The sequence below is a fragment of the Entamoeba histolytica genome, genomic scaffold, assembly GCF_000208925.1.
Source record: "Entamoeba histolytica HM-1:IMSS scf_1104750517969 genomic scaffold, whole genome shotgun sequence".
In the NCBI taxonomy this organism is placed as follows: domain Eukaryota; phylum Evosea; order Mastigamoebida; family Endamoebidae; genus Entamoeba; species Entamoeba histolytica.
Genome location: NW_001914988.1, coordinates 3,983 through 19,090, shown reverse-complemented (window position 1 = coordinate 19,090; position 15,108 = coordinate 3,983). Strand labels below are relative to the sequence as shown.

The following is a 15,108-nucleotide window of genomic DNA, read 5'->3' as shown; positions in this document are numbered from 1 at the left end:
GTCAAAAACACAACATCATCTTTTAATGAGAGTATATTCTAGTTCTTATTAGATTGTTGTGGAAGTATTTTGATAAATGAAAATAAGAAAAAGGAAGAGAAAAGAAAACTCTATAGTTACTAATCTTAAAAATATGATTATAGAGTTACCAATAGATTAAAAGGAAGATAAGTAGTAGGTATTTAAAGAATTATAAGAAGGAACTTAATTATTAAGAATTAATTACTATGAAGCAATCTACTGAACTTGGTGTTCCAGTTCCTACACACGTTTCATATGTTGTAAGACAAACAACTGATCTTAAACCAGAAGAAAGAGAAAAAATTCAGAAACAAACTGAATATAATTGTTTCTTTTTCCCATCACAAATGCTTCTTGTAGATTATCTTTCCGACTCTGGATCATCTGCTATGACTGATATTCAATGGAGTTCATTGTTTAGAGGAGATGAAGCATATGGAAGAAATCAAGGATATTATGCTTTCCAAGAATCTGTTAGAGACGCCTTTGAACGAGGGGATAAAGCCAGGTGGGTGGTTAAAGATATTGTTAGTGGTATTCCAAATTTCACAAATAATCCAGAAGATCCATATTGGACTGAACCAGAAGTTCCAGGCACTTTTGTTAATAAAGGAAGACTTCAAATAGAAAGACCAAATTTCTTTATCTTACCTCAAGGAAGATGTGCAGAATGTTTATTATATGAAGTTATGTCTCAATGTCTTGGAAAAGGAGAATGGCATTTAATTTCAAATGGATGGTTTGATACTACTGAGGCTAATGCTAGAAACAATGGATTCCATACTGTTAATTTGTTTGCTAAGAACTATCATGATCCAGTAGACCCAGAGACTCTTTGGACTAAGAATGAGTTTAAAGGAAATTTGAATATTGAACGTGCTGAAGAATTTATTAATGAAAAGGGAAAAGAACATATTCCTTTAATTTTAATGACTATTACCAACAACACTGGTGCTGGTCAACCAGTTTCAATGAAGAATATAAGAGAAACTTCTGAATTAGCAAAGAAGTATGACATTCCATTCTTCTTTGACGCAGCAAGATTTGCTGAAAATGCATATTTCATTCATGAATTTGAAGAAGGATATAATAAAGTTTCTATTCCAGAAATTGTTAAAGAAATGTTTAGTTATGTTGATGGATTTTGTATTTCTCTAAAGAAAGATGGAGTTTGTAATATGGGAGGTGCATTGGCTTTCAGAGATCAAGGAGTTTTTTGGAGAAAGTTTAGTACTAAAGGTGATGTTGGAGTAGTCTTAAAACAACTTCAAATTTTGAGATATGGTAATGATTCTTATGGAGGATTAAGTGGAAGAGATATTATGGCATGTGCTATGGGTTTATCTGTTGTTGAAGGAGAGTCATATCTCAAAGGAAGAATAGAACAAGTACGATATTTCGGGTATGAGTTAGCAAAGAGAAATATTCCAGTTTTCTTACCACCAGGAGGGCATGCAATTTATATTGAAACTGATAAATTCTTTAATAATAGAAAGAATTATTCTCCTGGAGATTTCCTTGGAGTTGGATTAGTTATTGAAATGATCAGAATGTATGGAATTAGAGCTTGTGAATTGGGACCATTTGGGTTTGAATGGGATAATAAAGATGAAGAAGATAGAAAAGGAATTAATGACCAAGTTAGATTTGCTGTTCCAAGAAACGTATATTCTAAAGAGCATATTGATTATACAGTTAGAGCGTTAGAACAGATGTATATGAATAGGGATTTAATTCCCAAAGTTAGAATTTCTAGAGGAAGACATTTAAAGTTAAGACACTTCCAGTCTGGATTAGAGCCTATTTATAATGAGTCCAAATAAAATTTAATTTTCTTTCATCAAGTTAGTTTGCTTTTTTTTTATTTTCTTTGCAAAAGGATTGTTTTATTATTTAGTTCTTGTAAGAAATTAATTTATTTAAGTTAAGAAGGAAGTTATTTTATTCATAAATTTAAAAGATTGTATTTATTTTCATTAAAAAGCTTCCATAGAAACTACTGACTACTCTTAGTTGTTTCTGTGTTAGTTGTTTTTCTTTTCTTCTGCTTTATTTGTGTTATTTTTATCAGCTTCTTCTTGTTTTTCTGTCATTTCTATCTTTTTTCCATTCATTACAGTTCTTTCTTCTTTGCTTGAAAGTTTTTTAGCAACACCTCTCTTTGTAATTTTCATAATTGCAATTGAGCAAACTGTATAAATAATAACCGCTACAAATAATAATCAACATCCTCCTGCAAGATTGGCTTTACCTTCAAAACATGTTTCATACCCATTAATAAGTTCTTCTTCTCCAAAAAATTCTGCTACAATATCATCAATGCTAGCTCCAACTTGTAGAATTTTAGCTACACAATATGGCACAGCCATTAATAACGCAAATTATGATAATTCAACAATAGCAGTAATAATGGAAACTACAAAAACACCAACACATGACTATTCATATAATACTACGAATGAAATAAATAAGAAAATTGGTACAATGATCTTTTTAACTAAGAATCTACAACAGAAGAATATCTGTTTCTACTTAAGTACATCTTCTCCATGATTACTTTGTTTATCATGAATAACTACATTATGTACACCTACAACAACATGTGACATAATTACTGATGCAATAGTTCTTAACATCAATGTAACAAATCCATATGCGGGATAAACATATAAATAGATCTTGACTGGATCATTAATAGATTCTGGATGTCTTATTGGTAATGGAATGTCAATGAAAAATGCAACAATAATCAATACCATAACATATGAACCAAGCATAGACTATTTATCTAACGCATCTAATACTTTTAAAATAATATCTCTTACTTTAGGAACAACCAATTTTGATGGTATAAACTATGTGAATAATAAAATTACTAATTTGGCATAATGCCAAATTCCAGAGAATACCATAATTAAAACAGGAAGTGTAGATAATCCAGCTGTCCACATATCTTCTACTGAATTCATTAACCTAAAATCAGAAACTGGCATTGTAATAACTTGACTATTTCCAATTGAGATATATGTATTAACTGTAGCTCTTGTACTTGTATTAGATGCATTTAATAATGCAATGTTCAAAAGAATTAAGAATGTCATAATAACTCTAATCACAATACTAACATGAGGATGAATGAATAATGATGCTCCTTTTTCATATGTTCTTAACCATTGAATAGAGACATAATCAGAATGATTTTAATCTTTGTAAAAATGGTTTCTTTTCTTTTTATTTATTATATTAATTATCATTTTCAATAACATAATTAAGAACATATTTGTTTTGTTAATTAATTGGTCTTTAAATGATTAGATTTAATTAAAACTGTTTAAAAGAAGTGTTATTAATCAGATAACATACTTATTGAGTTTGATTTATCATTTTTAATTGTTTCATTAAACAATTTATTCACATACAACTAAATAGGATAAATTAATTCATGTTTATTTTATATTTCCAATGATAAACTTATTAATTCGATGAATATATTCATTACAGTTTGATTATTATTATAATCAATATCACAAGTAAGAAAATTATTTAAATTATTAAAATAAATGAATATAATATTCTTCAAAAATATTTTATTTATAACGAATTATTATTTCAGTCACAACAATTTAAAGTTATTCAAAATACAATTATTGATAATTGTATTTAATAACTCCACTAAAATCTTTTTTTGTATTTTTATATAAATTGTAAATGCAACTATATAATTTATAACACTAAAACGATTTATAATCACTATTAAATAAATATAATTGATATAGTATATTAATATCAACATATAATTTATATTACAATATCTTTTAAATAAATGATTACACTAAACATAATTTCAAAAACACTAAAATAAACACTAAATTTAATATTAAGTAGAATAAATAAATTCATTATTTATTATCCTTGTATGATACTACAACTGATTTATTTTTTATTTTGACTATTAAAATAAAACTATAAATAATTAATTAAATTGCATAATAAAAATATTTAATAAAAATACTGTAACACTTATAATGAATTTATCAATAAACTCAATTCAAAAATGATTTTCCACTACATAAAAAAAAACTAAAGGATAAACTAATTTGTAACGAAATATTAATTAGTACCTCAATAAATTATGAACAAATGTTATAATGATTAATGTGTAGTTTACCACAAATACTCTATGAAATAAAAAAGAATAAAATTATTATAAGTTAACTCTTAAATAATATAATAAAATTCATTCAAAACTATTATTATAACTATTTTTTATTAAAATAAAAATAATTGTTATATATAACGATTATTTTACATGAAATGATTAACATGAATTTAAGTCAAAAATAACGGCATGACTAAAACTAGATTAACACAATGCATCTTACCATTTCACCAGCTAGTTTTCTTTTGATTAAAAATAATATTAACACAACATTGAAAGAAATAAAAAATGTGTTTATTAAAAATATAAAACCAGCTATTCTTATCTTGAGTTTAGAAATATTAATTGTTCTATCATACTACAATATCCCATTAATAACTTCAGTTCTTCTTTCATTATCAAAAATAAAATTACAATTATCATATTTCTATTCTTTTGTAGCTACTGGCTTATTCATGGGAATTATTCCTTGGATTGTAGCTATTATTCAAAAATCTATTAAACAAGAAAGTATAAAGAGTATAGGAATTTATATGTTTATTGCATATGGTATTGTCGTTTGTTCTATTTGAAATAGTATAACTTAAAGAAAATAAAGATTTAAATAACAAGGGTGTTCAGTCAGATGTTTTTTATAAATTTCAATCATATCTCTTCGGCAATGAAGGGATTTTACAAGTAATTTATAAAATGTTGTTTGACCAGTTTATTTGGACTTTATTTTATATGTCACATGTCAATTATTGGATTAATTGGATTTATAATAATGACCTTCAATTACCAAGATGCTCCTCTTCATTAATTAAACAATATTTTACCCATGATTGGATCATGGGATTAATTGGAGGGTATATTATTTGGATACCTTCTTGTACCATCATTTATTCTATGAACCCAGCACTACAACTAATTATGATGAACCTTATAGGTGTTTTCTTTGTTCTTGTTATGGCAACAATAACAAAAAAATCAACTCAACAAGAAAATGCATTACAAATTCTTGATGAAGAGTTAAATGTTTTAGACATACCTGAACAACAAAAAAATGAACATGATTAAATTAATTCATTTTCATTTCTTTTTGTTTTAAAAAAATAATGAAAGATGAAATGGTCAATTCTCTACTTTCATAATTGCTTTCCCTTTACAACAAATAATAGCCTTCTCCATCCTTTTCACTTCTTCAGGAGTTTCTGGTTGACGTTTTACATACCAATGGTTCGGAAAACTATGACGAGCAAAGCATCCAGGACAATGACGTGAACAATTTCCACAATCAACACAGTTAGTAGAAACATAGTAAGGACCTGGAACATTTTCTGCCCATCTCATGGGATGTGCTCTATCTATTGGAGGATATGCCTCGTAAGGATTCATAGAAACTAATGATTATTACTAGATTAACAAATGACAACTTCAAGAACAATCTGGTGGTTCATCCAAAATTGATCTTCCAGATTTTTCTCTGCCAAAAAAATAATAACACAAAAAAAAGAAATTATGTTATTGAAAAACAAAAATAAAATTAAAATGATTTTAGAGGAAAAAGAGAGAAATAATAAGAAATAATAAAAGAAATTAGAGAAGAATAGTAAAATAAGAGAGAAATTCAGGGTTACCCTAGTACTAGAAAAAGAACTAATACGTTAAAACAGAGTGGCGATGAAATTCAATTGCAAAGTCAGTTCAAATCCAAGCAAAGCTAGAAAAGCCCTTTACACTGCTCCAGCAAGTCAACGAGCTATTTTGATGAGTGCTAGACTTTCAAAAGAACTTAGAGAAAAGTATAACGTTATTGCTATTCCAATTCATAAAGATGATGAAGTCAAAATCATTAAAGGACATCAAAAAGTTGCTGGTAAAGTCACTGCTGTAAGAAGAAGCAAATATGTCATTAACATTGATAAGTTAACTAAGACTAAAGCTAATGGACAAACTGTTCCAGTCGCTATTAGACCATCAAATGTCATTATCACCAAATTATTCTTGAATAAGGATCGTGAAGCATATCTTGCTAAGAAAGCTGAAAGCAGAAAATCATACAAAGACCTTGTTGCTAAGAGAAATGAAGAAGTAGCTAAAGTTTTCAAAGCTGCATATCCAGACCTTACTATGGATATTTTCGGAAAGAAAGTTGAACCAATTACTGAAAAGAAACCAATCAGAATTCCATCTAAGAAAATGGCTGAAAAACTTATGTCTAAACCAACTCTCAGAGCTTATAAAACTGGAATTAAGGTTCATAAGGCTAAGAATGCCATTGCTGCCTACAAAGCTGCACTTGCCAAGAAGATCGCTAAGTAATTGATGATTATCGTAATGTGTTAAATATAGAAATAGAATTTTGTTTTACTTTTTAAATTTTTTAGTTTAAAATGGAAAATAATAAAAAATATAATTAAATTTTAATTAAAATAACAAATTCTATCGAAGGGAAATAAAACAAATAAAAATAAATAATTTCAAAAAAAATCCATTGAAACTTACAAATTGTTATTCTTGTTTTTCTTGTTTTGTAAACAAATGAATCGCTTATTTATCATTGAAAGCCCTACCAAACGGTTCTCTTTTCAGAAGAAAGTTCTTGATAATCCTCAGTCAAGAGGAACTATATTATTTGAATTATTTGGAGAAAAAAGACGGGAATGTAATGAAGTAATACACGCTAATCTCAGTTCAAACGAAATGAAAGAGATTGCATTATTAACAGAATATTTATCAGACAAACCTGATATTCTTGTTGTTGGAGATATTAAAGATATTGTAATGAAAGCGGGGCCATTACTTAGAGCTGGTATTGATATAGAAAATGTTATGAATTATTATATGGTTGATAATAAATTAGAAGCAACTCGATTAATTGTTAAAGGAATGGGACAAGAACTTGCCAAATGCATTATATCAAGAAATAGATCAGGAGAAAAAATGACATTTAGAAAGATGTTTGAAGAAATAGAAAAAAGAGGCAAAGAGTTAAAAGGAAGAAATTCGCATGTTATTGAATTAATAAGAAATTGGTCTTTTGGAACAAGTAATAATGAAATTAAATCAGTAGAAGTTAAAAAAGAAGAAAAAATTAGTCAAAGAAATTGTGAAAGCGAAGTAATGTCTCCAAGAAAAAATTCAGTTGATGCAATTGAAATTATAAAACCGTCTAGTTCAAGATATTTTAGAAGAAAACCTTCAGACAGTAATTCAATAATACCACAATCTATCCAATTTAGTTCACCTGATTTAACTTCAAGTTATAATTCATTAACAAAATCTACTCAATTATCAGTTAATACAAAACAATTATCAATTAAAGATGAAGGTAAAACAATTGGATTAATGTCAAGAACAGATGGGATTATATCTCCAATGAAAAGAAGTTGGAGAAAGAGTAGAATTCAATCAGCAATTATTGATCTTCCTAAACTTCAACAAAATTTACATGAACAATCGTTACTTAGTCTTTCTTCCACACCAAATAATTCTTGTGAACATATTACATTTAAATCAGACTCCAATTATCAAAAAAGATTAGATAATATAATTAAAATGGAATCAGTTATAAGAGGGTTTTTAATTAGACGAGAACTTTCAATAAATAATCTTCTCCAAAGAAAGAATGTACTGCAAGAAATTGTTCAAACAGAAGAAAATTTATGTAAAAACATGAAATTGATGGATAAATATTTTAGAATACCATTAAAAGAAATGGCTAATAAAGGATTATTAAATGAAAATGAAGTGACAAATGTATTTACAATGGCATTTGATAGATGTCTTCATAATAGTGAAGAAATATCTAATAGATTTAAAGCATTATATGACAGTCTTAAATTTGACACATTAATTGGAGAGGGATTAAATGAATCATTTTATCTTGTAACTTCATTATTAGTATTTACTACTGATTATAATATTTCGTTAAAAACATGGAAAGAAATTAAAAAGAATAAATGTGTTATTGAATTAATAGAAAATAATTTAAAAATAAAAGAGTTAGATAATAGAACACTTGAACAATTACTTATTCAACCAGTCCAAAGAACAATGAGATATCCTATGCTTATTAATGAACTTATAAAAGCAACTAAAAAAGTACATAAAGACTTTGGGTTATTAAAGAAGTCATATGATGAATATCATTTCTTTTCACAAGTAGTTGATGAAAGAACTAAAATGCGAGATGACTTACAAAGGCTTTGTGAAATTTTAGATAAACCTGAATATTTTATTTTTGGTAGAATTCTTATTGGAGAATATAGAGTTGAATTAAAAGAATCAAAAAAGAAAAACGCTATTGTATATTTATGTAATGATATTATTTTAATTAGAAAAGGTAAAACCAAAGAAAAAACTGTCTTAGAAGAATTTCCTTTAAATGGTAATGTTGTTGCTGATATTTCTAATAGAACTGTTACCATTAAACAATTTAGAAATGAACAATATAAAACATTTATATTTGAAACCACTCAAAACGCTTCTGTATTTACACAAATTGTTAATGGCACAATTATGGATGGTTGGTATGTTCTTGGTGACGATAGGTCATATGGTAAATTACTTAGTAGTTTTATTAAATAATTTAACTACTTTTTTGTTAATTTCAGGTTAATTAAACTCTTTAAATGAATAAGTAGTTCTATCTTTTAAATTATTCTGTTTTTTAATATATGTTCTATTTTAGTCTTTTTCTTTGGCGTTAAGTTGATAAATTAGAAAAACACACACACAAACATTAATACAAAATCAAATAATGAATTATCGGTTATTATATGATTATGATGTTATATTTAAATATGAAATATAATAAATAATAATACACAGAATGAAGTAAGATAATAAGAAAGAATAATAACAAATGAAAATGATATAACTGATGGTGATAATAAGAAATTAAATATAATGAAATAATCATTCAACAATAAATAAAAAATAAAGTAGGATAAAAGTCATGAAAATTACAGTAAAAATCAAATTATAAAATAAAAAGAAGAATGAAAAAACAATAAAAGAAAAAAAAGAATGAAGAATAGAAAAACACACTTCTCAACAATGAAAGACTGAAGAATAAGTGAATAACTGATGAATAATCATTCTTAAAACACAAATACGTAAATAGTCTCTGATGAGCAAAGGATAATATAAAATAAATCTATTACTATTTAATTAACTACTTTTTACTAAAAAGTTTATAACAAATTCAATAACAAGTTATTCATTTAATAAGTAAATTGAAAAAAAAATGGAATTGTAATAAAAAAGATAATAACTTTCAATTTTATATTTTAGTATGAATTAGCTCTTAATAACATTACAAAAAATGTTTATTTCTAATAGCAACTAATTCAGAATGTTCAAAGAGTTAACTTAACACTGTATTTTAAGAAGAATTAAATTGTTTTATTTTCAATTAATAAGACAATATTGTCTAATTTTTTTTTAATATTCAATAAAAATAATGATGTGGAGAAAAAATTCAACAACAACATGTCTAAAGAGGGGGTATTTATAATATAAATGTGAGAAGAATTTTGGAATATTTTAGGAATAAAAACAAATTTATATGAGAAGTTCTTATTTTAAACAAAATAACAGTAGTAGAAGTAAAATTTAATCAGTATTAATATAACATATTTAAATATCAGCATTTATAAAGATAATAACGAAGTTATTATTAAGGAAACTAAGTCTTGTTTTCATTCTTTTCTATTATTCTTTTGTAATATTTTCTTTATATTTTTGTTATTATTTAGAGATTTTTTTTTCAATGTAAATTATACATCAAATTATCATTATTGATGGATAATGTTTTATGATTTTGTATAGAAAAGCAAATAAAGTAAAATATTCAAAAACATAAAGAAGAAGATGCCTCATTAATAATAAAATTTACAATAAAAATAGCAAAGGAAATAAGAAAAGAAAAATGAATAAGAAAACAAGAATAAATATCGTGATAATAAAGATAAAACAGATTACTACCATGGAATATTAACAGAGAAGAAATTAAAGTTAAAATAAGAAAATATGAAGTTAATTGTAAAAATAACTTAATAGAAATAAGTGTAAATAAAAATAGATAAATAAATGTTAAAAGAATTATCATTTATTCATTGTTTAATGAATATGAATCATTTCATACTTCATTAAATTCGGTATTTCTTTGTTTTATTATTTAGTTTTATTCTTGTTTTGTAATTATTTCATTTTGTTTTATTGTTTTGATTGTTTTTCTTTCTTATTTCTGTTTATTTCTTCTTTTTATCTTCTTCTTTGATTTTATTTTATTTTTCTTTATTTTTTATTTATTGTTGAATGATTATTTCATTATATTTAATTTCTTATTATCACCATCATTTATATCATTTTCATTTGTTATTATTCTTTCTTATTATCTTACTTCATTCTGTGTATTATTATTTATTATATTTCATATTTAAATATAACATCATAATCATATAATAACCGATAATTCATTTTTTGATTTTGTATTAATGTTTGTGTTTAGTATCTATGACATTTCATCTTCAAACCTGTTTTTTAAAAACTTTTTTCAATAGCTTAAATTATAAAATACAAAACAAAAAGTATTATACAATAAGTTATGTTTTTTAATTATGAATTTTCTGAAATAATCAAATAAGAGAAAAAGAATTAAATTTTAATGAATTACAATAAATTTCTACCAAACAACAAAAAATGCATGTAAAAATAGTTATGTAGAATATTAACATACAGAACTTTAAAAAAAGAATAATGAATGTTTCATATAATGAGTTCTAACGTAAATCTTTTGAGTTTAAATGACGAAAGATATAAGAAAAATAATGGGAAAAGGAGATATTTATGGAATAAAGAACATTATTAAAAATGAAACAATTATTTGAGTAAAACTCAAGAACAACAAAAGAGAAACTGAAAAAACTATAATATTAATGAAAGGCTTATTACTGTTACTCTGCTTAACAGTTTCATTAGCATATGAAGACGATGTTTTTGTCGATAATGTCGATTTTGATGATGTGTTCGATGAAGACTTTGAATATGATGAAGACTATGATGAAAACTTAGAAGATATTGACGAATTAGAAGATGATTATGGAGATGATGAAGAGGCAAGAAGAATTAGAGTTTCATCACGTAGCTCATCAAGAAGTTCTTCACGTAGCTCATCAAGAAGTTCTTCTAGACGTACTAGAGTTGGTGTTTCTAGAACATTTAAAAAGGATAGTAGACGTACTAAAACACAAAAAAGATATAATAAAGAAACAAGAAAAGCCTACAAAGAGAAAAGAAAGGTATTAAAACAACAAAGAAAAGCTCAAAAAGAAAAGAGAAAATTAGAAAAAGAGAATAGAAAAGCAATAAAAGAACAAAAGAAAGCTAGTCGCCTTGCTAAAAAAGAAGAACGTAAAATAAGGAAAGAAGAGAGAAAAATTAAAAAAGAAAATAGAAAAGCAATAAAAGAAGCTAAAAAATCACGAAAAGTAGCTAAAAAAGAAGAAAGAAAAACAGAAAAAGAAAAGAGAAAGTTAGAAAAAGAAAAGCAAAAGAATAGTATTGATAAAACTAAATTAAAAGCTCAAAAGAAAAAGGCTGAAAGAAAACTTATTTCTGAACTTAAAAAGTTATCTAAAGTTACCAAAAACGCTCCAAAGAAAGTTCTTAAAGAGTTAGCTAAAATTAAAGATAAAAAATTCATTAAGAAAAATAAAAAGCTTATCCAAAGTATTATCTTTAAATCTGGTGCTAAGATGGCAACTAAGATGGCAGCCCTTGCTAAGAAAGGAAAGGATATATCAAAAGTTTGGAAAAAGAAATGGGCATCATTTATGGATAAGAAATTGCTGAAATACCTTTCTAAAATTAAACTTCCTAAAAAGAGAAGAGAGTTTTATAAACTTATGAAGAGAAGATATTGGAAAGAGTGTTGCAATTGTTCATGTTGTAAACACACAAACCCTCCTCATACCCACTATTACAGTCATTGTAAGAAATGTCAACATGGACATATAAAGCCTGGGTTATCTACTGGTTCTTCTTCTGGTTCTTCATCAACTTCCTCCATTGGAACTTCTATAAGCACAAGCATTACTGGATTAGGAAGTACTGGAAGTGTTGGTACTAGTGGCTCTGTTGGTACTAGTGGCTCTGTTGGTACTAGTGGCTCTGTTGGTACTAGTACTTCTAGTGTTAATGTCAATCCTGTCTTCAATAATATTGGTGGCTATAGTGTTCCATATACACAAGTTACTCCTACTGTCCCAGTCACTCCTACTGTTAATCCAGTCACACCTTCTGAACCCGTTACTCCTACTGTTAACCCAGTCACACCAGTTACTCCTTCTTATTATCCACAACAACAGCAACAACAACAAACTTTTTCACCACAAATTATTCAAACCGCTCCAGCTACCCAAGCACCAATTATCATCCAAGGTTATTCTGGTAGTGCTGCAGCAAGTTCTGCTTCTAGTGCAGCCTCAAGTGTAAGTAGCATACCATCAATCACTATGCCATCTATTAATATTAACAACGTTAATAATAACAGAAATGGTGGATCAGATTTAGGAGTAGACTCAGATTCAGATTCATCAAAACCATCTTCTTCTACAGTAGTAGATCAATCTGGACAACCTGTTGTTACACCAACAGAAGACTATGCTTCTCCAAAAACTGGAGTTTCAGAGACAGCTATTGCTGAGGCTAATGTAGTTGCAAAAGCAGCTGCTGAAGGACAATCTATTGAAGATATTACTGAAGCTCAAAACCAAGCCAGTATTGAGTCCAATTTTGGAATTCATGCACAAGCCACAGCTACTTCTTCTGGATTTGCTGAAGTACAAACCGAAAATAATAATGAAGAAGAAAATACAAGTGAAACCATTACAGAAACCAATAATTAAAAAACTTTTTTAATTAAATTTTATTTAAAATAAAAGTGTTTTATAGTTTAATAAATTAAGTGTTGAAATTTCTTTGACTAACAAATAACACATTTATCTTTTGGAACTTCTTCATATTTATTTGAAGAATAATCTTTTCTAATTCGTTCAGGTACAAGAAGACAAGATGAAATATTAGTACAAAGAACAGACTGACAGCCAATAATATTAATTAATGTAAGGGTTTGTGGGAATGTAAGACTCATATTATTTGACATACTTAAATCAAAAGATTGAATATTACTTTCTTCAAGATTAATAAATGATACATTATTAAGACCTACACCAATAATTATATGAACATTCTTTCCAAGAATAACTTTTGAATTTGAAATATCTTCTAATTGAACACAATAAGAATCAACTGTAATTTCATTTTCATTAACTCTTCTTATTTGAATTTGCTCTGATGCTTTAAAAGAGCCATTATAATCTACAGTCAGTGCAGAAGTAAAAGGTAAAGGAATATTAATAATATTTGGACAATTATTAATAACAATATTTTTTAAAGACTTTGGTAATGAAATTGATTGTAATAATGGTAAATTTACTAAAATAACAACTTCTGCTTCCTTTATTGAAAGAGTTTTTAATGTTGGACAATTATAAAAACGAGCTCCTTTACAAGTACTAATATTAATATTTTCTATATCAACTTCATTTAATGAAATATCTATCATTGAGTTAAGAATTTGTGAATTACAATCAAATTTACATTTTTCTAAACGTAACGATCCTCTTCCTTTTGTATAAAATTGAGGAAGAGAAGAATTATTATCAATATCGAATGACTCTAAATTATTTATTGTTGTTTTAGTGATATTAGTATGAATGAGTTGTAAAGAAGTAACACATTCAGCATCAACTTCTGATAATTGAGAGTTATTTACTAATTTTAATTCTTTACATGAGTGTGATATTAATTTATTTATTCCATTAAATGATGAAATATGAACAACTTTTGCATTATGTGTATTGTATTCAATAAGAGTATCAACTTGAGAAGAAGTAGAAGTAGTACATCCAGTAATAAAAATTGAATCACAGTCAATATCTAAATTTGAAACAAAATAACATCCATTTAATGTAATAGAATTAGCTTTAACAAAGGTTTTCTTTGCAAAAGTACATTGAAAAAATATAATAGAATTAACATTTAATGCAGGAAGACCAACAATAAAACAAGAATTAATGGTTAATTCTTTCAATTGTTGAGGGAATTCTAATTGATTTAATTGTTTAATAGAAGGAAGAGAAAGGTATTGAAGATTAGGTGGAAAAGATTTAATTGGTAGAGAAGAATTATTTAATTTTAATGAATAAAGAGAATTAGGAAGTTGTAATGTTTGTAATGATTTAAGATAAACCGCTTCACATTCAATAATTGGGGAAGTTATAATTAATGTTTTTAGATCAGCACATTGTTCAATAATTACTTTTTTTAAATTACTTTGGTTTAATTGAAGAGAAGTAACAGAACAATTTGTAATAGTTAATTCTTCTAATGAATTTGGAAGTTCAATAATTGGACAATTAAGGTCTTGAAGAATTAATTTCTTAACAGAAAGTAAAATAGAGAAATTTGATGGTTCAGCTGGTTCTTCTGGATTAATAAAATCTATAATTCTAATATTTTCAACTGAATATTGATTTGCTTTTTCAATAAATGGTTTAAGGTCTTGCATATGCATTGTGATAAATTCATTTTTAAACCCAAAAACCCATTCATCATTACGGTATAGAGTAATAATTGGACCATTATGTACTTCTAATAAACAATTTTTAGGTAATTTTTGTTTTGGAAGGTTATTCATTACATTATCTAATTGTGAAATATCACAAATAATTCTTACAATACAACTTGGAAGATTTATGGTTTGTTGAAATGGATATGGGTTTTGAGATGTTTTTGAACCATTTAATTCTTCTAATACTAGTTAATTATAAGTAATTTTAATGGCATTAATTTCCCATGTATTTTTATTAAATTCA

The 15,108-nt window shown here is 26.2% G+C and overlaps 8 protein-coding genes across 8 annotated transcripts; 5 read left to right on the top strand and 3 right to left on the bottom strand.

Moving 5' to 3' along the window:
- Positions 1-227: 227 nt before the first annotated feature.
- On the top strand, positions 228-1,844 carry EHI_111610 (tryptophanase, putative; the record flags this gene model as incomplete). The annotated part of the gene is made up of 1 exon (XM_643975.1): positions 228-1,844. One exon carries the CDS (start codon positions 228-230, stop codon positions 1,842-1,844), a length of 1,617 nt encoding a protein of 538 aa, XP_649067.1.
- Positions 1,845-2,045: 201 nt separating this feature from the next.
- On the bottom strand, positions 2,046-2,390 carry EHI_111600 (uncharacterized protein; the record flags this gene model as incomplete). Its single annotated transcript, XM_643974.2, has 2 exons — positions 2,046-2,212; positions 2,282-2,390. 2 exons carry the CDS (start codon positions 2,388-2,390, stop codon positions 2,046-2,048), a joined length of 276 nt encoding a protein of 91 aa, XP_649066.2.
- Positions 2,391-2,549: 159 nt separating this feature from the next.
- On the bottom strand, positions 2,550-3,122 carry EHI_111590 (uncharacterized protein; the record flags this gene model as incomplete). Its single annotated transcript, XM_001913813.1, has 2 exons — positions 2,550-2,801; positions 2,898-3,122. The coding sequence occupies 2 exons, from the start codon at positions 3,120-3,122 to the stop codon at positions 2,550-2,552; spliced, it is 477 nt and encodes a 158-aa protein (XP_001913848.1).
- A 1,784-nt stretch (positions 3,123-4,906) lies between these two features.
- EHI_111580 (uncharacterized protein) lies at positions 4,907-5,239 on the top strand (the record flags this gene model as incomplete). The annotated part of the gene is made up of 1 exon (XM_001913812.1): positions 4,907-5,239. One exon carries the CDS (start codon positions 4,907-4,909, stop codon positions 5,237-5,239), a length of 333 nt encoding a protein of 110 aa, XP_001913847.1.
- A 601-nt stretch (positions 5,240-5,840) lies between these two features.
- On the top strand, positions 5,841-6,510 carry EHI_111570 (60S ribosomal protein L26, putative). The gene has a single exon (XM_643971.2). It carries the CDS (start codon positions 5,843-5,845, stop codon positions 6,482-6,484), a length of 642 nt encoding a protein of 213 aa, XP_649063.1. The 5' UTR covers positions 5,841-5,842; the 3' UTR covers positions 6,485-6,510.
- Positions 6,511-6,703: 193 nt separating this feature from the next.
- Positions 6,704-8,752, top strand: EHI_111560 (uncharacterized protein; the record flags this gene model as incomplete). The annotated part of the gene is made up of 1 exon (XM_643970.1): positions 6,704-8,752. The coding sequence occupies one exon, from the start codon at positions 6,704-6,706 to the stop codon at positions 8,750-8,752; it is 2,049 nt and encodes a 682-aa protein (XP_649062.1).
- Positions 8,753-11,106: 2,354 nt separating this feature from the next.
- Positions 11,107-13,088, top strand: EHI_111550 (uncharacterized protein; the record flags this gene model as incomplete). The annotated part of the gene is made up of 1 exon (XM_643969.2): positions 11,107-13,088. The coding sequence occupies one exon, from the start codon at positions 11,107-11,109 to the stop codon at positions 13,075-13,077; it is 1,971 nt and encodes a 656-aa protein (XP_649061.1). The 3' UTR covers positions 13,078-13,088.
- Positions 13,089-13,154: 66 nt separating this feature from the next.
- On the bottom strand, positions 13,155-14,930 carry EHI_111540 (uncharacterized protein; the record flags this gene model as incomplete). The annotated part of the gene is made up of 1 exon (XM_001913811.1): positions 13,155-14,930. One exon carries the CDS (start codon positions 14,928-14,930, stop codon positions 13,155-13,157), a length of 1,776 nt encoding a protein of 591 aa, XP_001913846.1.
- Between the last annotated feature and the right edge of the window lie 178 nt (positions 14,931-15,108).

Coding starts and splice junctions, on each gene's coding strand:
- EHI_111570 (XM_643971.2), top strand. CDS start 5,843: ATGAAATTCAATTGCAAAGTCAGTTCAAATCCAAGCAAAGCTAGAAAA.